The sequence below is a fragment of the Cryptomeria japonica genome, chromosome 3 (genome assembly GCF_030272615.1).
Source record: "Cryptomeria japonica chromosome 3, Sugi_1.0, whole genome shotgun sequence".
Classification (NCBI taxonomy): Eukaryota; Viridiplantae; Streptophyta; class Pinopsida; order Cupressales; family Cupressaceae; genus Cryptomeria; species Cryptomeria japonica.
Window position 1 is genome coordinate 603974288 of NC_081407.1, and position 23572 is coordinate 603997859.

General features: G+C 35.4%; 1 protein-coding gene across 1 annotated transcript; it reads right to left on the reverse strand.

Annotated features, from left to right (window-relative positions):
• Positions 1-6994: 6994 nt before the first annotated feature.
• Positions 6995-10096, reverse strand: LOC131070355 (oligopeptide transporter 5-like). Its single transcript, XM_058005860.2, has 6 exons — positions 9620-10096; positions 9378-9475; positions 8596-9165; positions 8025-8283; positions 7730-7912; positions 6995-7639 (listed from the first exon to the last, which is right to left on the reverse strand). The coding sequence occupies exons 1-6, from the start codon at positions 10094-10096 to the stop codon at positions 6995-6997; spliced, it is 2232 nt and encodes a 743-aa protein (XP_057861843.2).
• Positions 10097-23572: the final 13476 nt, after the last annotated feature.

Consider the following 23572-nt stretch of genomic DNA (forward strand, 5'->3'; position numbering starts at 1 on the left):
CCATATTATTTCAGACTAAGCCTTTCTTCACTCTCATTGTCAAGGCCATATAGTCTTCTTGGATGGCTTTGAGGCTTCCCACAGTATACTTGACAGTCTTGACCCCTGTCTATATTGTGAAATGATTGTTGTTATTGCTCTTGGTGTTCTTATACTGTGACAGTTCACTATCTTCTTCAATCATTGTTTGTGCTATCTATTCACTGCCATTAGCTAGCTCACTATGTGTAGTTGAGCTTGAGAAACTTCAAACTGTCCCTTTGTTTCTCAAGGAATATTGTGACAAGGTCTGTTATCTAACACTGGGCCTCTGTGCCTGGGTCTGCACATTTTGATACATATCTCTGCTTTTGGCTCTTACTATGACTGTTCTTTGGCTAATATAACAGTTTCCATATGATGCTATACCACCATTACCTTGTCCTAATCAATTATATTGTCTTTTGATGAATATATTGCCATGAACTCGTGTCAAACTGCCATTAAAATTTGACTGAGACCTCTAATATGCTATTTACTGTGTTGACTGATATCTCAGGTTGTTTTAAAGACCTTTGTGCCTTATCATTGTCTTATGTAGATGATGTCACATATTGTACCCTGCTCTATCTATTTGCTTCTTATGCTCTTCGCTGTCTTTTATGAACCTTGAATGACCCCTTGACTGTATTGTGCCTTAAGGATTGGTGGATTCCTTTGATTGAGACTGCATTTAATGACAATGACCTTTTGAGTTGCCATTGTTATGCTTGTATGTAGGATAACCTTTGATGACATTATATTCTTTATTGCTCCTTACTTGTTTTCTGGTGCAATATTATCCTTTATATGCCTGTGACTATCTTCAAGGTAAGCTGGCACTTTGGATGTTCTACTCTTTATAATAGTGGCCAAGACTTCTATTTGCTGCACTTTACAGATTGTCTTCCCTTTATTAGAGCCTTTAACCTAGTCCTTGATGCTTTTGATAGTAATTTGCAATCACTGTATTCATGACCTTGTGCCCACTGTATTATTTCTCATTAACTTTGCAAAAATCACTGTTGATTTGAACGGATCATGGATACCTTTGTCCTTAGGCTCTTTGACTGTGTATTTTCTCTTGTGATCTATCTTTTTTCAAACCACTGTCGTGACCTCTTTTCTTTTACTGTATTATGACAGTGATTGATTCCTTTTAGTAATACCAAACTGCTTATGAGCTTCGCTATTCTTAGTCCTTCCGTGAACTGACAAGATCATGGGTTGCTAAAAATATGCTTTTGACTGTACATATATTATGACTGTTACATGCTAGAGTCTTCCTTTTGTTGGTTGCTATCCTCATACTGTTATAGGCTAAGATTCTCTGCCTTTACTCATTTTGTCACCGCCCTAATGGTGTCTTTATGACTGTACTTTCTTCCTTATACTCTGCCCTATCCACACTCTATGACAATAAGGTCTCACTGTATTTTGATGATTTAACTATTATCCTTTGATCTTAAAGCTGCAATAAAACTTTAAGAAGACTCCTCCACTTTGACAAATCTGAGAATGTATCTTGACTGGTGATTGAAAGTCTTTTGTGTGACAACCTTCTTCTTTATGACTACACATTATCATTCCATGGGGACTGCTACTTACTCATTGTAGGTTGTCCTTATTGGAATCCCTACAAATTTGTCACCTAAATAAAGGTTGTTGTCTTCTTCTAGAGCTTTGTGACTATTTTGATTAATGTTGCTGACCACTTTCCTTTGAAACAATGGCTTCTCTGTGACTGTTCTTAAGTGCATTAAATATCTTGCCCCAAACTATTCAAGGATGCTGCTGCAAGTTAGTCTCTTTTATGGCTGTGACTTATTAACACTGATTCATGATCCATTTTTGTGAAAGTGACTGCACTAAACTCAGAAAAACCCTGCTTCATAATGATGATACTCTGTTTTGTTTTGATCACTGTCTTTTCTTGTGCATCTTCTATGACGATCTTGAAAAGGTTTGCAAAGAGCTGTCTTCAAAACCTAGATCCATACCCTTCCAAAATGGCTTTTGCCTCCTAAAGTCATTGTGCCTAATGACTGCAATATAGTCCAATCTCTTTGCTATTCATGTTATGGTATTGGTCTCTTTCATTTGAATGAACAAATCCTCACAACCTTCAATCCCACTACCATTGCTTTATCCATATTTCTTATGACACAAATAAGATCCATTATGGAGGCTCATTATAGTAAAAAAAAAAGCTTTTAAAGACAGTCATGATCCATAACAATGATGTATTGACTCTTTTGATTCTATCATTTCACTATCTTCTGGTTTCTAAGGCTCTATTCTACTCTTTAGGCTACTACTAGCACTGTGATCTTTGGACTGTGCTTTCATACTAATGACCTGAACACTGTGATAGAACAATGACTCTTTGTGCATTCTTTTCATGATCTATACCTTGTATATATCATTTCTATCTTTGTTGATTTCAAGGTTTGTAGATTGCTATAAAGACTACCCATCATAACTAGAACCTCTGTGACATAGATTTTTGACTTGTCTAAAGACTCATTGCTCACCATTCAATTTGTCAGAATAATTGTCTTTGCCCCTTTGATCCTGCATATCCTAATATCTTGATTTTCTTTGAACATCTCTATTTTGCTACATTATGATGAAGGATGATTCTCTCCACTCTTTTTTTGATTGGGGTTTGGGTGAATCTCTAGGTCTGAGACCTCTTTTATGGTTGCAACATGTCTTCTTTAACCTTATTGTCTCCTTTGAAGAAGGACTACTCTAGCCGTTCTAAGGTTTATTATGTTGGATATTGTTGAGAAATTTGCTGGAATGATGTGTTGTCATTGATGCCAACATATTCCTCTGTGTGTTCTAGTGTTGTAGTCAGATTAATTGAGTTGGTTTGGCCAGTATGTTGCAGATGAGTTGTTGCGGATTAAGGGTTTTGAGACAAGTATCTCTAGTTGATTCAACTAAAGTTTCAAAGGTCCGCATGGTGATTTGATCAAGTTATGAGATCCGGTATTACGACTCGTTTTTCTATTGTTCAGTGATGATCAGTAAACTGAATTTTGCTCTGCATCACCCCATGTTGTAATATTTTGGTTTGCAGGTTTGGTAGAGTGTTTGGGATGTTCATATGTGTCCTCAATTCAGATGGTTCATGATTTGGAGGTCCGCAAGTGAGTCTTTCAGTTTGACAGTCATTATTGTTGATGTTCTTGAGTTTCGCTCTAATGATGATGAAGATTCTAGTAGTGGTGATGTTGCGGTTGTTGCTGTGATAATTCATGATGCTTATGGATGTTTCTAGATCGTGTCTTATCCATGTTGATTGTTCGCATTGATTGTTGTGCTCGTTATTGATGATTTCTTTGGTATGTTCATTTTATGCGATGTTCTTGGCCGATCTGATGATTATAGCATGTTGTGGATGTTCGAGGCATAATTTTGGAGGTGTTGCTTTAGGTCCATACTATGTCTTAGCTAACATTATTTTTGTTTGCATGTTATATTGTATCGGGTGTGGTTATGTTCTTGTAATTTGTGATCTGAGTGTTGAGTTGACCTTGAAAGATAGGTTAATGATTTGTATAAATATACGTAGTAATCATATGAGATATGTATCTACGTGGTATCTGCGAGTGTATCCAAATGTCTGTGATTGGATAAGTGTGTGAACAAATGTTTTTGATCTTTTGAAGGTGTGAATAAGTGTGGTAGAGAAGACCAGATTGTGTGCTTAACTGAAAGTGTAACAAGGCATGAGGAGATTCTATGCTATCAGTTCATGATCTTCCAGATGTAATCCGAATGTTTTTGTAAGACAATGATTCTTCCTAAGGGTTGTAGCCCTCTTTGTTCTTTGTTTTGAGCAGTGAGATCTAGGTAGTGTGCTTGAATATATACTTCTAATAGGGTATCATCATATTGTGGGTAGGTTCCCATCGTGCTTTTTCTCTTAACTAGGTTTTCCACGTCAAAAATATTGGTGTTATGTATGTTATTGATGTGCTGTTGATTTATGCTTTCACTGTTAATTATTAGATTTGAAATCGTGTTTGAGTTAAGTAAAGTTTGTGAGCAAACTGATTCACCCTCTCCCTGTCAGTTTGCTACATTGTTGCTAATATATTATCACTGTCCTTAATGCCTTCTATAGACTGCAATAATCTTTCTTGGGTTGATTTGAACCACTTCTTTCTCAAATTTCCTCTAAAAAGGATAAATAGACCTAATGGGAGGGATGTATCCTCAGTTCTATGGAAATGTCAATATTAATCACTGCTATTTATTAAAGAAAATCATTTCTAAATCAGAGTCATGCATTGAGAAGATTCAACCCTAATAGGGTTTGAGAGAGAAGTATTACAAAAAATGATAATAATATAAACCCATTTCATTGTTTGAAAGGCTTATAGACCATACACCATTATTGAGTTCTTTCTTGTCAAGAATTTGCTTTCAAGGATAGAATAAGAAAAGCTCTCCAAAATGCATGCCAACAACTTTGATTTCTTTAGAAAAGACGACGGTTGAACCATGAAAGTCACTGACCTTCCTGAAACTGTTGAGATGTGTAATCCTTGCATGTCACAAGATAGTCCACCTAATGCTATCCTTGTGGTTTGCTTGAGTCTTTAATGGACTACCTTTTTTAGTGAAATCTTTGAGTTTACTATATTGACACTACAGTTTGGAAATATTTGATTGTTGCCCTTCTCTCATATGCATCTTGGTGATGAAAAAAAGGCATGATAAGAGGGTTTGTATGCATTTCAGCTACCTCTTTCTTTACTGAAACTTGGAAGAACCGATCAGAACATTGAATGAAGAGATTTTTCCACAATAAGATGAATATAAAAGCATGAGAATAACATGAAAAAACAAAATTACGTTTGCATGACAACTATAACTTCATTCTCTTGTGCCAAAAACCCCCTAAACTCCTCTTTGAGATGTGGAATATGACTTGGAGAAAAAGTTATTACGTGGAAATGGCTATCTTTTAGTTTGGCTATCCCATGCAAATATAAAATCCTTTCTCTTCTTTTAAATTTTAATTTCCCTGCAATGCATAACATGGGTGCTTTTTGTTTGAATTATAGCCTTTTTGACCTTCCCTGATCTTTAATGCAAAATAAAGGATATTTTATATGATTATTTGCAAGCTCTTTGTAATGACAGGGCCATTCCCTTTGAAATTAAAAAAGGGAATATAAATATCCAAAACTTTATTAAATCAAAACAATTTGATTTAATATTTTTACTTTTTTCATACTTGATAATCATGAGACATTTTAAATAAATCACAAGGCTATTTTTTGATCTTTTGAATAAAAGATAAAAGAAACAAAAATAGGCAACAAATACATAGGGTGGACTTCATATGAATGCATGAGTCCAACATAAGCATATTTATTTTATAGGGTCATTCATATTAAATTTATATTTATTTAAAAAATAAGTGATTTTAGTTAGTAATAAAACATTCACTCTTGTCTAGGAGAATTAATAATCATTTATATTTTATTAAAATAAAATTTAATATATTTTTTTTGTACATTTAAATGGATCTAGATTTGTTGTTTTTTTATTCTTGAATTTTAAAATAAATTTAGAAAGCAAGAGGTTCCTTAACTCTTTCAAGGAAACATGGAAAACAAAAAAACAAATTAGAAATTTTTATCTAATTATATTCATCCTAAAATCTATTAATTAGATAATATTTGGCTTCTAAAAATACAAAAGATAGAATAGATTTGTTTCCACATGCATTTAGATTAGCTCAAGATACATCATCATTAAAACTAAAAACCATATTATTAAAAATCCCTTAATATCATCACAAGACACCTACCCGCAAAAAAGTCTAACCAATCCCAACAATCAAGTGATTCAATGGTGCAATGATCAAGCTAGCAAATATGAGAAAGGTTAAATAAGGAACACTAATACACCACTTTTGATCTCGCTTTTTAACTCACTTGGCATTTTACACTTGATATGTCCTAGAATAAAAGTTTGAAATCAAGGATATTTCAAAACGTCCCTATTATATCTTGTTAGAACCATACAACCAATGTGTAATTTTAACTCCATTTAGCACTAAAAGTTGAGGTGGGTCCTAGCCCCAATAGAGAGTGACCCTCTAAACTACTTCTAGGTGAGAATCGAACCCACACTACCCACCCTCCTATTAGAATAGTAATCTACCTATTGCTCCTTTTAGAACTGTAATCTACCTCTTGGTTAATCGGTAAACCTATTTGAATAAGCTAGAATATGGGTCTCATAGTGGCTAGAATAATATTAATTAACTTGTTAGAATAACCAAATAATAAGTGTCCTACTATTCTAAAGATCTACCAAGTCAATCAACTTGCAATTATAGTTGTTAGTAAAAAAGATAGAGGTAACTAATCAGCTTATTAACCCTCTAATTAACTTACTAATATAACAATAAAACTCATTTATAATAATAATTCACAACCTTCCTACAACATGGCCACATATATTTTAGTATCTATTTAATAGATTGAATTCCAAGACTATAACTTTTGTAAAATAGGTCAAAGAAAATTGGAAATAGAAAACATGCAAATGTTAAATCCAACATTCACTTCATTGGGAGAAGGGGGTGCTATTATTCATCGTTAAAAATTCCAACAGTTAGTCTGCATTTAAATCGATATAAATCAAACCATATGAATCACAGGGCGGGTTCTGTTATTCATTGTCAAAAATTCCAACAGTCAATCTACATTCAAATCGATATAAATCGAACCATATGAATCACAAGCTTAAGACAAAGTGACATGGGTACCTCACAAATAGACCTTGAGTCGAGATTAGATATACATAATGCAATTACTAAATTTTTCAACAACATAGAGCTTTGATTTACTGGCTTGAAATTCTACCAACGATGGCACACCATATCCTTATTAGAAATTTGCAACACGTACAAAAGTAGAAAAGAGAAAATATCCATACACTTTCAGTTGAATTGAGGACACATCGAAATGTCGTCATACATAGGCACAGATGGATCAGTTGGACAAAAAGCAACAAGACAATTATCTGGATAGTTTACGTTTGATCCCCACCAGTCCGCTTGCCCGGTTCCATTTATGCCAATGTTTTCATACTGCAACGAAAAATAAGCTAAAATAGCCAAGAATGCCACTCCTGCATCCATTCCTGCTGAGAGAATGTAGTTGTGGCGAACCCACCATTTCTTGTAGCGATTGAATATTATATAATTGAAAATAAATCCCACCAAGCCCCACATTACATAATTAACAGATCTTGTAGGTGGCATGTTACCAGTAGCTCCTATAAGAATAGGCATATGGATGTATTGCAGGAATTTTACATCGGGAAATTTTCTGCGGAGTAGCCAGTGAATCAAAGGTGCAACTGCACCTGCCAAAAAGAACCAGTTTTGTTTTTCGTATAGTCCCAGGTTTCCAAACATCCTTCTAGGCCCAACAACTCCCCATATAACTGAGGCATTATAGAACACCGTGTCGCCTGGACATGTAAAATTAGAATTTTTCTGGGTACAGATATGAGGAACGGTATCCAAAAGCCACCAAGCTGTAAGATAGTATACTGTGGAAGCAATGGCTGTACCGGAAATCTGTTAATTATAGGTAAGCAAGCAATTAGAGATTTCTTAAATCGGAAAATTTGTTTTCCATAAAGATAAATTGAGAACGAACAGTATTACCTGAACCAAGAACATTGAACGCGGAGGAATTTTCATGTAATGACCCAATTTGAAATCCCCCAGAAATGCCAGAGCCTGAACCATGCTGATATACCCATATGTCTTGAACGATACATTGGCAAAGGGCCTGCCCGGATACAGGTATCCAATGATATACTCGGTTATTATATTCAGTCCTGGTTGCTGCTTCCAAGTAACAGATTCACGGCATGTTACAAACAAGAAGGAAATGAAAGATTTATACCATGAGTGAAAACAGCAATAGAAATGGAGATTTAAGAAGTAGGAATAACACCTGGTTCGTAGTGGCTGTAATGATGCCGATTGGAAGAGTAAAGAAACAGGCAAGTGCACAGGAGAAAAGAATTCCCCACCACGGTAGCTGAAGCTGTTTGTTGAATCCTTCGCAGGCCCATAGTGCACCAGCCATCATCACTATCAGCACAGTTAAAAACCACCATTGCGGAACAGGCTTGTAATTTTTCCTCATCAACCGTGTGTGCACGTCCACTCCTGTATCTTTTAAGGTGGCCTTTGTCTGTCGCCATATTTCTCTGTAGTCATAATTTGAATGAAATGGTGTTTAAGTTATTCTAATTTTAGCTTATTTTTGAATTTGAATGTTTAAGATTTGTTTTGTATTAAGATTATAGATTATATTTGTATTTTCTCTTTAATATTTGATTATTCTGAACAAAATGTAATCTAAAACATTGATGAACACAAATTTTATATAATTGAAACCAAAAATAACATATCAATTTTAGAAATATGATATCTTTAATCTTCCAATTTTATCATTCAGTTAGAAGGCAGAGATGAGTGAAAACAATGCACATGGTAAATGTAATATGCATAATACATACTTGCCGTGAAAGAGTAAGACATGGCTAAGTGTCGCTGAAAGTGCTGCAAAACCCACGCCGTAGGTAACAGCAAAAAAAGCGGTGAGATGTATTGGGCTGTACTCATTGTAGGCATTCTCGTCAAATTCATGATTCGATCCAAGAATTCTGGTCACGTTATATGCTGTACCATCTCTGGCAAATAAAGCTGAGTCGATAATGGGAAATTTCTTGGCATCGTAAACATTGTTCCAGTAGAGGATGGGAGTGAGGACATAGACGATGATGGTGAAGCCCACCATAACGTTGGCTATGGCAAAAAATGGAGTTGCCAGAGGAGTCCCCAAAAACCCTGCAATTGTATTCCAGTCCAGCCCAAACGACCCAATTCCCAGTCCATAAAAGCCCGATCCAATCTGCTGAGCTGTAACTGATTTGCTCCATATATAACACAGAATTGATAGGTTTGAAATGACAGGGAAAAACACGTTCGGTATGACATAATATGCAAAGCTGCAGGTCATAACTGTCAAGAAAAATTGCATTCTTGTCAAACCACCTCTGGGTCTCCTTTCTTTCTCGTGTAAGGCCCTGCCAAGATGAAAATCGTCATTCATTGAAATACAAATAACCACCACCTTCTGATGGATTCGGTTTAAGTAGCACATTTTTTTATTTTGAATTGTTTGGGTAGTTTTCTTTCAGTACAATCTGAATTAAAACGATCCATCTAACAAATTAAAACTTGAGATAACAATACGATTTTCCAAAATTTTAAGAGGTTTGGATATTGCTATAATCACCTAAACAGTGAAACTTGCACAAGATTTGCAGGCCACCACATGTAAGCACCCTCCACCAGAAATTTTCGGAATAACCCAGCCCATCCAAAGCCAAGCATCTGGCAGATTGCAAACACCATTAATGCCAACAAGATGTAAGATTCAGTCCTAAACCTTAAAATAATTTTCTCTTGGAAACTTGACTCCCAAATAACAAGTAACGTAGTTATTATCAACATTTAAAGTTGAATTTGTCACCTCACCTGAGTAGTAATAATCAGCAACCATGCTGCTAGGTGGTTAATATTTACGTGATAGAAGGCTTTGATGATGGTGAAAATACCGACTGCATAGACTCCCCCACTTCCTGCTGAAGCAAATATAGTTATAAGCACGTGCTCTTTCATGTTGAATGGGCCTGGATTCAGCGAGAAACTCCGTTTTGTTCTAGGGATGTAGAGCTCCTTGGTGGGCAGAACTGCAGCCATAAAACGACCCACTGGCAGCACTGCTATCTGAGCAGCAACTGAACTAATCGTCAATGGAATAGTTCTGTACCCAAAAAACTGGTTCAAAAATGCCAACGACGCACAGCAAATAATTCCCAAGAACCATGTTCGAAATGTGAGCACCGGCAGCGTTGGATCGTCTGTTACCGGCACAGTCAGCGCCACTTGCTCAATGGGTGATTGGTCAGGAACTTCCATTTCACTTTCATTCTCCATCGTTTTCTCCTTCATCTCAAATTCAAAGCCTGCATAAACCTCATCAATTCGGGAACGCAGATTTGCAGATTAAGTAACATTTCTGAATTATCCTACAAATATTTTAAAAAATAAATCTTGAAAAAGTACATACCATCTTAATAAATCTTGAAAAAAAGACACCCAATCTCATCTCAATTTGTTTGAGAAACATCCAATCTCCACCCCCCAATCTCCACCCAATCTTAATTTTTATGTAACTCCATTTTAAATAACCAATCTCACCCTAATTTCTAGCCCTATAATTTTCTTGAGAAAGATATCTCAACATTTTTTAATTTCTTTGAGAAACATATCTCAACATTTTTTAAGTAACTCAAATCTATTCTAAACTTTAGATAATGTGGTACAGGAATTCAAGAATTCATATGTATGCGCTTGATCACAAAAGTATTACCAGATGAGATGTGATCTTTAACCAATTCTATTCCTCTGGGGCTCCTTGGCTTCTCCTCCATCTCGCCCAAGCACTCCAAGCACTAAAATATAACGGATACATATCAAAACTTCAAAAATTTAATCAGCTCTATAAAACCATGTGAGCATGCAGAGTTCTTATCTGGCAGGAAAAGATCATTTGACATATTTTTTAAAATTATATAAATTTTTTTTTTATATACATGTGAATTTTTTAATATCAACATTTCCCATCTATGATCCATCACGAATTGTGAAAATCTACTAAACAAAACAGGAGAACAAGCGAGGGAACTAACAGAAACAACATAGCAGAAGAATAATTCATCTGAGGGAACAATTGATCTTTTTGAATGGATATTACCTTACACAAGCTCCCGTTGTTAATGGGTAAATGAGGCCTTACATCTCAGTGGGGGTGCTTATGGCTGCTGTTAAGCATCGCCATTCAACACAACTTTAGACCCTACAGTTAGTCGTGATTTCAAGTGGAATCAGAGCGGATTGTTGAATACCAAAATGGGAATTTTGATTCCAAAAGATGCAATCTATTATCTGGCTTACATGTATTGAACCCAAATCAGATACATTTAGTAGTGCAGGGGGTTGGCCATATTACAGCTGTGTCTCCTTGGAATCACCTTCTCTTCATACAAAAGTCATGTACAAACATTCAAAATGCTCTATTTTTAATATTTTTTGGGGTCTTAATAGCCGTGAATTTTAAGATTACAAATATTTATAGATTATTTATTTATTTTTTTATTAAAAATTATAAAAATGGGAAGATAAATATTTTGATTTATTAGTATTAAAGATTATTTTTAAATATGCTGAGAGTGATACAGTAAGTATTAATTATAAGAAAATGACTTTTATAGTTTTAATCACCCTTTTTTCTATTGATTATATAGAAAGAGAAAGCTTTGAAAGATTTATATCCTTTTTTTTTGTTATATATATATTTGGACACAATTGGAAATGTGTTGTAGTGTATGGAATATTTGATTAAAAATTCTAAAAGCTAAAATCATAAGACAAATTTGGTTGTGTTGAAGTACACATGTTAAGTAGAGACAAAATAATAAGATAAAATGATGCATCTTAAATGATTTTATAAAATCATATACTAACATTAGCAAAATATTTAAAGAGTTTTACATTAAGTATTAATCATATGACATGGACTTCTTTTATAGTTTTAATCACCATTTTTAATGGATTATATAGAAAGAGAAAGCCTTGCAAGATTTATATCTTTATTTTTGTTATATATATTTGTACACAATTGAAAATGTGTTGTAGTGTATGGAATATTTGATTAGATATCAAATAAAAGCCCAAATCATTAGGACAAGTTTGGTTGAGTTGGGATAAACATGTGAAGTAGAGACAAAATAATAAGATAGAATGAAGTATTTTAAGTAATTCTATTAAATCATATATTAATATTAAAAAATATTTTAATTTATTAGTATTAAAGATTATTAGTTTCCCTATTGCATTCATCCAAGTCTATTTTTCAATTTGTTGAACCAATCAATATTTAGAATTATAACCTTTTTGTCTATATTTATTTTACACTTTACATAATTATAAAAATATCATTTTTCTTTATTTTCATTGTCTCCTATTGAAAACAATGGATAGAAAATTCAATTTTCCTCCTGTAAAATAATATATTTATCTCTTCATTAATGAGTGACAGTTTTAAAATTACAGTACTGATTTCAATTCAATCAAATGTTTGTGTCTCTTTAACTTTTCTTTAAATAAATAAACATTTATCTATAAGTCTAATAATTTATTTCTCATAAGTCTAATAATTTATTTCTAATTAATTATTTAAATAAACTTTAAAGAATAATATGTTTTATAATTCAAATATTTTAACTTTAATAAAATTATCTTAATATATATAAAAAATTAAGTTAGCTCAAAGTTAAAATTGAAATGTAGCCATCATTAAATTTTAATCCCAAATTTACCAAAACTTTATGCTAATATAATAGTAGAGCTATTGTTAAATTATAACCCTAATTGCACTATAACTTTAGTGTGAGGTAGTATTTTAGTTAGCTTTAATTTTTCTTTAGTGTTAGGTTTTAAATTTGGTTTAGGTTTATTGTTTAATTTTATTCACTATTAGGGTTAGGGTACAATTTTGTTTACAAGTAGGGTTAGGGTTGAATTTCATTTATGTTTAGGGTTCACACTAGTTTAGTGTTAGGGTTACCTAGTTTCTTATGGTTTAATGTTAGGGTTAAATTTGGTTTACACTTCAAGTACTTTTGTAGTTGCCATTTAATTTGGTTTAGTATTAGTGTTCAATATGAATTAAGGTTGGGTTTATTTTGGTTTAGTGCTAGGTTTAGAGTTTAATTTGGTATAAAGTTTGGGTTATGGGGCAGTTTGGTTTAGCGTTAGGGTTCATGTTAAAGTTCAATATGGTTTTGTGTGTGTGAAAAATTGAAATAAGGTCTGATAGCTGCATGCAGGCACAACACTTCAATTAAGTCATTACATTTATGGTTAGTAAATCAATAATCAATAAATAATAAACCATAACAAAGCGACTAATTGCCTTCTAAAAGATGTGAGTATAAGATTGCTCTCAGATTTTTTATAAGCAATACCAGTACCAGGATGAAGGATTTAATCTATATGAGCATGATATTTAAGCTATATTGATGAATAATTCAAGCAATAAGCAATATGGATTCAAGAAATGATGAAATAAACTAAATATGGAAAAAGCTAAACTAAGATGCAATAATCTCAAAAAAGCAAGTACAAGATCTTCAATGACTCCAAAGGAAAATCAGCCTAATAATAATCTCCAAGGTGTTTCTCAAATATCTTTGGGGTGATTTGAATGAGAGCTGAAGGCTGAATTTATAGAGAATTACAAGAGAAATCAAGAAAAAACACAATTTAGAATTAATTGAATAATTGAGAAATCAGATTCAGTTAACCTTGAGATAGATTCCAATTATAGTTTAATTGAAATGCATTCAGATAAGAAGTTCAAGTTGCATTAGAAATAAGAATGAATTAATTCCATGCATTTGTGATAAAAATAGATAATTATTTGATTTATTCAAGAAAAGAGTCTTTTAATGCAACTGAACTTCTTTTTCTCAAAAGCTTGGAGTTCCAATTTTAGAGAATGATTAATAATTCAATTAATTGTTTTTCTGATTTCAAGTTCTTAATTTAGAAGAAGAAATAATATCTCAAGTTTGATTTCTCTCAATTTAATTCTTTTATTTTATTTTCAATTTAACTCTTGCTTTGTGATTAATTCCTCTTTTGTAATAAATTAATTCCTTTTTTACATGATTAAATGACAAATTTATTAATTAATTAAATATGCTAGGATATTTAATAAATTAAATAGGATAATTGACCAAAATGATATTCTTGGAATGATTCAATTAATTAAATAAATATTTAATTAATATTGAGTAATTCATTTGCCATGTAATATTTGATGATTAAAGAATTAATTAATGTGCTCAAGATTGATTTAATTGCCTTTGGTTAGGACCTTGGTGATGTTGTCGAGATTAGGGGCCCATGGTTTAGATGACCAATTTTAGGGTATTACATTTGCCCCTCTTTGAATTAATGTGCGAGTAATGCGTTGGTTCAAAGAATAGTTGATGTCTAGGAGATGCCAGTTCTAAACTTGATTCATCACGAACTAGATGAAAAGCGAGGTGTTTAGCTTGATTTGAAGAAAAGACGCTGAACAAAATTAATTAAAGCGAAAACCGATCCGGAACTTGATTGAACTAGGAACGATAGAGAGAAAAGATACTGAATTTGAACTTGATTGATCAAGAAGTGGATCTTACTGATCTAGAACTTGATTAAACTAGACACAACGAACAAAGATAAAATTGATCTTGAACTTGATGGATCAAGACACGATGAGTGAAGATAAACTGTCCAACTTGATTTGATGCGATGAAACCAAACACTTGCTTAGATTAAGCGTGTGATCGAAGATACTCTTTAAACCCTTTTATTGAGTTTAAACGAATAATCAGCTTGATGAAAAGCGATGAAATTGATTAACGTTAAGAGATTGATTCACATGAAGACAAATATCAGCTTGATTTGAAGCGATGAAACTGATATGCCCCTAGCGATTGATTCGATTCAGATGATCGAGAGATCTCAACTTGATGTGAAGTGATGAAACTGAGATGCCCCTTAGCAATAAGAATTTGATTTTCTTTAGTTGAAAAAGATTTTTTTTTTTTGCTCGACTTTGATGAAGATTTGAAAATTTTCTCGACTTTGAAGATGTGAGGTCATGAGGTCATGAGTATGCCCCCTCGGGAATGAAATTGAAAGATAGCGAGGGTACATGATGATTAGGCAATTGTTTATCGATGATAATTATTTGAGCACAATTTGATTCAGAGGAATTTTTGAAAATTTAGCGTTGATTGATGAGAAATTGAGCGCAAAGTTGATATGCAGAATTGAATTGAGATTCAGTGTTGAATTATTGAGAAATTGAGTGCAAATTTATATGTAGAATTGAATTGAGATTGAGCGTTGATTGATGAGAGCAAATTGAAGTGAGAATGAGCATTTGATGAAAAAGCATTAAGTGGTCCAAATTGTGAAATTGAGTAGGAAAATGATCTCGTATTTTGATTTCAATCCTGAAAATGGAATTAGAATGAGCAAATTAGCTAAGGGTACAATTTTCATGTCCATTGGAGAAAGTTGAAAAATTAGGGTTTTGGCTATATATGGGGTAAAAGTGTCATTTTCAATTCATTTTAACCCTCCAAGTTTGAAAATTTGAAAAGCCTTCTGTGAAGAAAAATGGTGGTTCCTACTCATATGCATCGATTTGAGCACTAGAGACGACATAATCGACTTCGGAACTATGAGCCATCGGTAAGTGATCTATCTTAAGCCTGTTATTCATTTCAATTTTGAATTTTTTGTTGAGTTTTTCAATTTTTGGCACGTTGAAATCGGGCTTCATTGTTTTGTCGTGCAAGACAGGATCCTGTCCCATACGACAAATTGATTAAGTCTCTTTAATCATTTAAGTCCATCAGTTTTGTCATTCTAAGCCTACCCTTATATCGTACGAGAACATTCAAAAGAGCCCCTTTTGTCGTCCTAAGGCTATTCTTGTGTCGTATGGGAGTCTTTTGTTGTATTAGGTCTATTTCTAATTCGTACAAGTTTCTGCCCCTACTGTGTTTTGTCGTTTGGAAAATAGTGAGCATTTTTGAAGGTGCAAACTTGAAATTTTGATTTTGCAGTTGATGTAGTTGGATTTGCATGATGTTTTACTTCTCTTATATTCTTATTTGAAATGTTTCCTGATGGTCCGTTGTTTGATTTTTTTGCAGGTTCATTTGCCTCATGTTCTTTTCAGATGTGTCTATCCACCGACGATGACATTAGTGCGTCAGTTGTCAGATATTGACTAGGCTCATATTGATTTGTGTGGATTGACCCACCTTCTTGATTTACCTGATATCCATGTGAATCACAGAATGCTGACTACGCTTGTAGGGAGATTCCATTCTGAGCATAACACATTCCACTTGCCAGTTGGGGAGATGACCATCACTCCTGAGGACGTATACAGGATTCTCCGTATCCCTTTTGTTGGGGGTAAGGTTGATTATGATGCAGTGCAACTTCTTGGGTTAGTAGCTGTTAGACATGTTTTCAAGGATCCAGATATTCTGACACGTTCTATCAGTTGGGACATGATGATGACCAGGTACAGTGAGGACTTCCCACTTGCTTGCATCTTGGTAGGTTTTATCGACTGTTTTCTAATGCTGGACAGGGGACAATAGGGATTTTTGTGTTGATGGGGTAGGATGTTAGAGAGGCTTATTAATACCCCTCAAAGATTAGGCTGGGGCTCTTGTATATTAGCACACATGTATCACGAGATGCATGAGATTGTATTTAGGGAGGGGAAGAGTATGGCTGCAGGAGTTTTGATTTTATAGGTATGGGCTTGGGAACACCTCCCAGTTTGCAGGCCGATTGTAAATGATGGCAGAGATCCTGGTCAGCCCATTGTATATAGATATTCAGGATATGTTACTCATCCCCATCTGGGCAAGACATATTTTTGGAGACGGCAGCTGGATGATTTGATAATTGTGACATGGAGACCGTACATGGGTCTAGAGCCATGGGATGATTGGAGGGTTGTACCTAGGGATTTGTTTGTGACTCACCCATTCATTGGTAGATCATAGACAGTAGTCGAGCGATTCGTTGTTTCTCGAGTGATGAGGCAGTATGGTAGACCTCAGGGGATCTCGCAGGAGTACATTGCATACGCGAGTTATGCAGATGAGGAGAGGTAGGGATGGGCACCAAGATTATCTTATGCCTTGAGTATGCAGGATCTGACTAGATTACAACATCTCAGATGGGACTATATTGATGTTACAGATGCAGGGGTCTTGCCCCAGTATAGGGATTGGTTCCAGCATCATCCATTCCTGAGATTTACGAATCCAACATAGTAGGTACCTCACATAGAGGAGATAGAGGATGATGCCCCTGTTAGGGACAGGGACAGGGACAGGGACAAAGAGCCAAGGCTCCGAGGTAGGCAGGTGGTGATCCTGGTGCTAGCAATGGCTGGGTATCAGCTGGTGGTAGTCAGCAGAGAGGAGAGGGCGGATCCCTAGGTACGGTTGGAGTGAAACTTGGTGGAGTGAGAGTGTCGGAGGGTGGAGGAGAGGAGGAGAGAGAAGTGCCGAGACAAGTTCGGCAGAGGAGAGAGGAGCAGGGGGAGTCAGAGGTGGAGATGGAGGTGGAGAGCATGCGAGGGATTAGGGGGCTAACACAACGTAGTCGATGAGAGTAGGCCTAGCGGGTTTGCAGTCACAGCTGACAGTGGCACAAACTCAGCTGACGGAGCAAGACCGACAACCAGTGGATCTTAGAACAGAGAGATCGTCAGCTAGTTGATCTTAGAGAAAAGTGTGATCATCAGGTTGCAACAATGAGGGTAGAATGAGACACTCTTTAGCAAGAGGTTCTTCATCAGACGATTTGAGCAGCCTATTATGCATTACGACTTATAGTGTAGCAATTCCAGTAGCGCAGTAGGTTGTACCATATTCACAGTATATGGCTTGATCTGAGGGAGCTCAGGCACCTCGTCAAGATCCCGGTCAGCAGGCTTCACCTCCTCCACCAGGCGATGAGGGAGAGACTAAGAGCTAGATATTTTTTTTGTATCTCTGAGATATTTTGTAGACACACCCATTTTTTGTAGCCCTTACAATTCTTGCTCCGATGGGAATTTGTATATGTCAGTTGACATTTTTGTACCTTGAGACTTGATGATTATATATATACGAGATTTGATTGGACTTCATAGTACTTGTGTCGATAAATTATGAGATGTATTCTATATGCTTTATTCTATATGTATGCATATTTATTTAGCATGGATGTATTTAAATGCAAATGAATATGAATGTTTGTTTTTGTTTCTTTTCATATGCAAATAAATGATGAAAATGAGTAATGAGTAATGCAAATTTTCTTTTTCTCTATGCAATAAGATGAATGCAAATGAGTGATAATGAAATGTATGAATCTTTATAAGATGCTTATGTATGTAGCTAACATAGCAATACACAAGTATCCAATCGGAGAAATGATGAAAAAGAGACCGCTTAGCTAAGAAATGATGATGCATCCAACTCTCATTCAGAAGATAAAGAGATTATTACCATACCGAAATCACTCTAAATTCACAAAATACAGAATGAAATGCAAAATGAGATGCAACCTAAACCTAGTCACTAGATTTAAAATGCTTAAGTTTCATCACTGAGCATAACAAACATAATAGGCATATTAGAGTTCCTTTCTTTTCATGTGCAATATTAATTATCTTGTCCGCAATGCCCCTTTTTTCATTCATATCCTTGGACAAATTTCGCAGGGACTCGGATTGTATGATAAAGAAATTTGCTCAAAATAGACAAAGAAATGATGGGAACCTCCCTGTAGCATACAAATAAGTGGAGTCGAGGTATGTGTGGCGATTTCACCTTGATGTGAAGGCTCTTATCAGACACCCAACTTATTAGATGTTTCCAGATCATCGGAATCATTCCTACAAGCAGAAAACAAAGAAAATATTATGCCCCCAATCCTTGCTTCTCTTAGTCAAGATAAACTTCCTCAAGTTACTTAGAGGGATAATAATCGAAAATCATTATAAAAGAAAGCATACAAAGAAAATTTTCATTCATAGCTCAAACTGTTTAGTGATTGTTTTCAATAATGTTGTTTTGCTTGTGTACTCAGTGATAAAACTCTTCAGTAGTTAGGAGACAGATGACTGACTCAGAGTGGACGACCAGGTTTCACTGACGGAAAGATGACTTGGTTGATACTGCTTAGGACATGTAAATTTCTCAGTCGATTACCCTAAGACTAGGACATTGATCAATTTCAAGCCATGAGGATTCCAACGAACCAAAATGTCACAAATGTGACTGAAATATGTACAAGTGATAATAAAGATGTATGAAAGTGGGAAATGCCAATGTTGCATTGATAGATGGAGCGTTGAGTACAAGACGTGCCTTTTTGTTAGGTTTTCACCTACTTGGCAGAGATTCATTTTTTTTTACCAAGGTACCTATTTGCCAGGTTTTCACCAAGGCATTTTTTTTTTCTTTTTTTAGGACTTTTTTCAGCTGTACCAGTTGCTGGAGCAGGGAATGCTAAGTGAAGAATTTATTCAAATGGATGGTGTTAATCGGTTCATGAAGTTGTTCTCCTTCCAATGTTGAGAGCTGATAGGCACCAGAGCCAAATATTGCAGTAACGATGTAGGGGCCCAGCCAGTTGGGTTCAAACTTCCCTTTGTTGTCTCGAAACTGTTGATTTTTAGGATTTTCTCTCAGAACTAGGTCACCAACTTGAAATTCTCTTTGTTGAACCTTCTTGTTATATCCTTTGGACATTCTCTTCTGATACAATCTAAGATGATCAAACGACACTTGCCGACGTTCATCTAGCAATTCGAGTTCTTGCAATCTAGCTATCCTATAGTCTTCATCAGTAACACGACCTTGCAAAGAAACTCTTAGAGATGGTATTTCTCCTTCAATAGGTAATACTGCTTCGGACCCATACACCAAAGAAAAAGGTGTATCCCCAATAGGTGTTCTGATACTTGTTCTATAAGCCCATAATGCAGGATTGAGCTACAGATGCCAATCCTCCCAGATTTGTTTATTGTTCTATGTAAGATAGTCAACAGGTTTTTGTTAGATGCCTCAGCTTGTCCATTACCTTGAGGGTAATATACAGATGATCAGTGTTGTTTAATTTTGAATCTCACAGAGCTTGTCCAGATCTTTATTCTTGAATTATCCTCCATTGTCAGTCACAATGGACGAAGGTATCCCATACCTGCAAATAATATGATTTAGAATGAACAGAGCTGTACTTGTTTACCGGTTGCTTTGATGAGCGGAACCTCTTCTACCCACTTAGTGAAGTACTTAGTGGCAGTTATGATAAACTTATGTCCGTTGGATGATGTAGGATATATCTGACCAATGAGATCAAAGGCCCATTGCTAAAAAGGCCAATGTGTGATGAAGGGTATGAGATCCCTTGCTGGAGCATGTATGAGATTTCCATGTAGCTGACATTTTTCACAAGTTTTAGAAAACTTAATAGCATCCTTCTCCATGTCTAGCCAGTAGTAGCCAGCCCTTAGTAGTTTCCGAGCTAAAGTAAGACCATTTGAATGAGATCCACAAATACCTTCATGGACTTCCGGTAATGCATGTTTAGACTCTTCAGTTTCTAGACACCTAAGCAATGTATCGTCCAAACTTTGCCTAAGCAAATCGTTAGCAATGATGACATACCATGAAGCATTTTGAGTTAGGTTCCTTTTCTCATTACATGTGAGATTTTTTGAGATGATTTGGTCAGGTAGATAAGAGTAAATGTGGCTGTAGCGGGATGAGTCATGTCCAATAATAGAACAGACTATCTGGGACTCAGGAGAATCATAGGGAGGGTAATGTAACTCTTCCACTAGGAATTCAAAGTGAAAATTAGATTCCTGTAACTCAGGTATAGAAGCCAAGGTGGCCACAACATCCGCTTCTCTGTTCGCTGATCTGGGAATCTGCTGGAATGATACAAAAGTAAAATATTTCTTGAGATCATCAACCATTCTCTTATAAGGCATTAGTTTCTCATCTCGAGTCTGATATGTATCATTGATTTGATTGATAATTAGTTGAGAATTTCCATAGATATGTAGCTCCAGAACCTTCCATTCAATAGCTAGCTTGATCCTGTTTATCAAAGCTTCATACTCTGCAATATTGTTTGTGCAAGGGAAAAAAATATTGTAAGCCTTTGGGATTGAATATTTTTGAGGAGTAATAAATAGTATTCTAGCACCAGAACCATGTTGAGTGAAAGACCCATCAAAGAACATTTTCTAGGATTGTTGAGTAAGGTGCATTATTGATTCATCTAGGAACTCTGTATGTAGCGGTTGAGAGTCTTCAAGTGGAGCTTCAGCAAGTTGATCTACAATTACCTGTCCTTTGATGGCTTTGCATTCCACATATTTAATATCAAACTCTGTAAGAACCATGACCCATTTTGCCAATCTTTCGGTGAGTGTTGCTTTGTTGAGAAGATACTTGAGTGGATCAATCTTAGCTACTAGCTTGATGGAATGTGCCAACATATAATGTCTCAATTTTTGTGATGAAAAGACTAATGCCAAGCATGCTTTTTATATTATAGTGTAGTTCATTTTATAAGACACCAATGTTCTGCTAATGTAATATATAGCTCTCTCTTTTTTATTTTCATCCTGTTGTGCCAGAAGTGCCCCTAATGATGAATCGGTGGCTGATATGTATAAGATCAATGGTTTTCCCTGAATTGGTGGCATCAATATTGGTGGATTAGATAGGTACTGTTTGATCTGCTGAAGGTGCTATTCACATTCTCGATCCCAGTTGTATATTACTCCTTTCCTTAATACTTTTGTGAAAGGTTGAGCTTTGTCTGCCAGCTGAGAAATGAAGCGTCTGATTGATTGGAGACGTCCTTGTAGACTTCTCATTTGACTGATGTTCTTCGGAGGTGACATTTCCATTATAGCTTGGACCTTCTCAGAATCAACCTCTATTCCCTTCTTTGAAATGATGTAGCCAAGTAGTTTACCAGATGTCACTCTGAATGCACACTTTTTTGGATTTAGCCGGAGTTTGAATTTTTTCATTCTATCTAGTATAGGGCCTAGCTCTTGATGCATGGATCTCTTCATAGTCTTTACTAAAGTGTTATCAACATAAGATTTCATATTCTTATGCATCATGTGATGAAAGATAGTAGTTAGCACTCTCTGGTAAGTTGCTCCCGCATTCTTCAGCCCGAATGGCATGACATTCTAGCAAAAGGTTCCCCATGCATAGGTGAAATCTGTCTTTTATTGATCTCCATGAGCTATTTTGATCTGATTATAACTAGAGAATCCATCCATTAGTGAGTACATCTCATACCCAACAGTCATATCGACTATCATATCAATGTTTGGCAATGGAAAGTCATCCTTCAGACAAGCTTTGTTGAGATCTCTGAAGTCTGTGCAAACCCTAATAGATTTGTCTGCCTTTGACATAGGTACTATGTTTGAAATCCATTCCACATAGTCTATAGCTCTAATAAATCCAACTTTTAGCAATTTTTCTAGCTCAGCTTTGACTAGTAGAGCCACGTGAGGGTGCATCTTACAAAGTTTTTTCTTAACTGGTTTAACTCCTGGTGTGATAGAAAGATGATGCATGATAAGATCAGGATCTAGGCCTAGCATATCAGAGTATGTCCATGCAAAATTGATCTTCTTTTCTGAAAAGAGATGAGTGAAATCTTTCAATTCTTCTGTTGATAGTGATTGAGCTACATGAATGATGTGTGGTACCTCTTGACTCCCAATTTTCACTGGCTAAGTTGGCTCAATTAATATAGAAGATCTCTCCTGGAAGTGACTTGGCAGTATATCAAGTATCTCACCTTCAGGCACCTCAAAGAGGTTTTCACCTTTAGGTACGTCCTTTATTTTCTCTTTTTTAGATTCTGATACCGCCACAATGTGGTTTTTGCCATCAGATCTTTTGTTTTTATTTTTTTTATTTTTGCGACTAAGATACTTGATATCTGTTTCAGTCATGTTTTCACTATGTTTGCTGGTGGAAGAGTACATGGGTTCAACTGCGTTTAGATAATAGGCTAGTGTGTAGTCATTGGCAAAATTAGGTACATTCATGGGTTGGTCTTGTAGACTACAATAAATTAATTTAGGATGTACCAAGGATAGAGTATGGACAGGTTCGAGGGAGTTCACGGTATTGTCATCACAACTGCAGGTTGAAAAGTCGAGTTCTAGAAGGATACCTTGCATAAATGTCTCAAGACCAAGAAAAGTCAGAACATGATTATTAAAATGCACGTTAATATTTAGTCGACCTAATCCAATAGACCTACTTGTAGCATCATTCTCTATGCCAGATTGAACTTCATATCGAGGTTCGACAGTAACAAGATCAATAGACAGATTCTTGCCATTTATATCAGAGGACTCAGAGTTTGATGCTGAGTAGATATTATCATAAACAGGACTATTGTCAGAGTCCTTAGAGTCATTGGATGAATTTTATGAGTCTTCTTCAAGTGGTTGAGTGAATGTATGTTTGGTATCAACACCAACATCTTTAATGCTGCAAGTTCCTTCAAGATTTGGCTCATTTAGCATTTGTATTTGACACACCTGTTGACATGATCTTGATGGTTCTATGACTCCCTATCATCTACTCCATTCAGCTTCCTCTAGACTGATGACCAGTTCTACTTCTATAGCTTCCAATTCTTCTTGTTTAATCCCATAGCTGATTTGTTCTGTTTTATTAGAGGGGTATATAATTGATGGGATGGGGTTTGGGATAGACT

Coding starts and splice junctions, on each gene's coding strand:
- LOC131070355 (XM_058005860.2), bottom strand. CDS start 10,096: ATGAAGGAGAAAACGATGGAGAATGAAAGTGAAATGGAAGTTCCTGAC. Junction 9,166..9,377: donor GTGCAAGTTTCACTGTTTAG/GTGATTATAGCA, acceptor TCATCTTGGCAG/GGCCTTACACGAGAAAGAAA. Junction 7,640..7,729: donor GTTCAATGTTCTTGGTTCAG/GTAATACTGTTC, acceptor TATAATTAACAG/ATTTCCGGTACAGCCATTGC.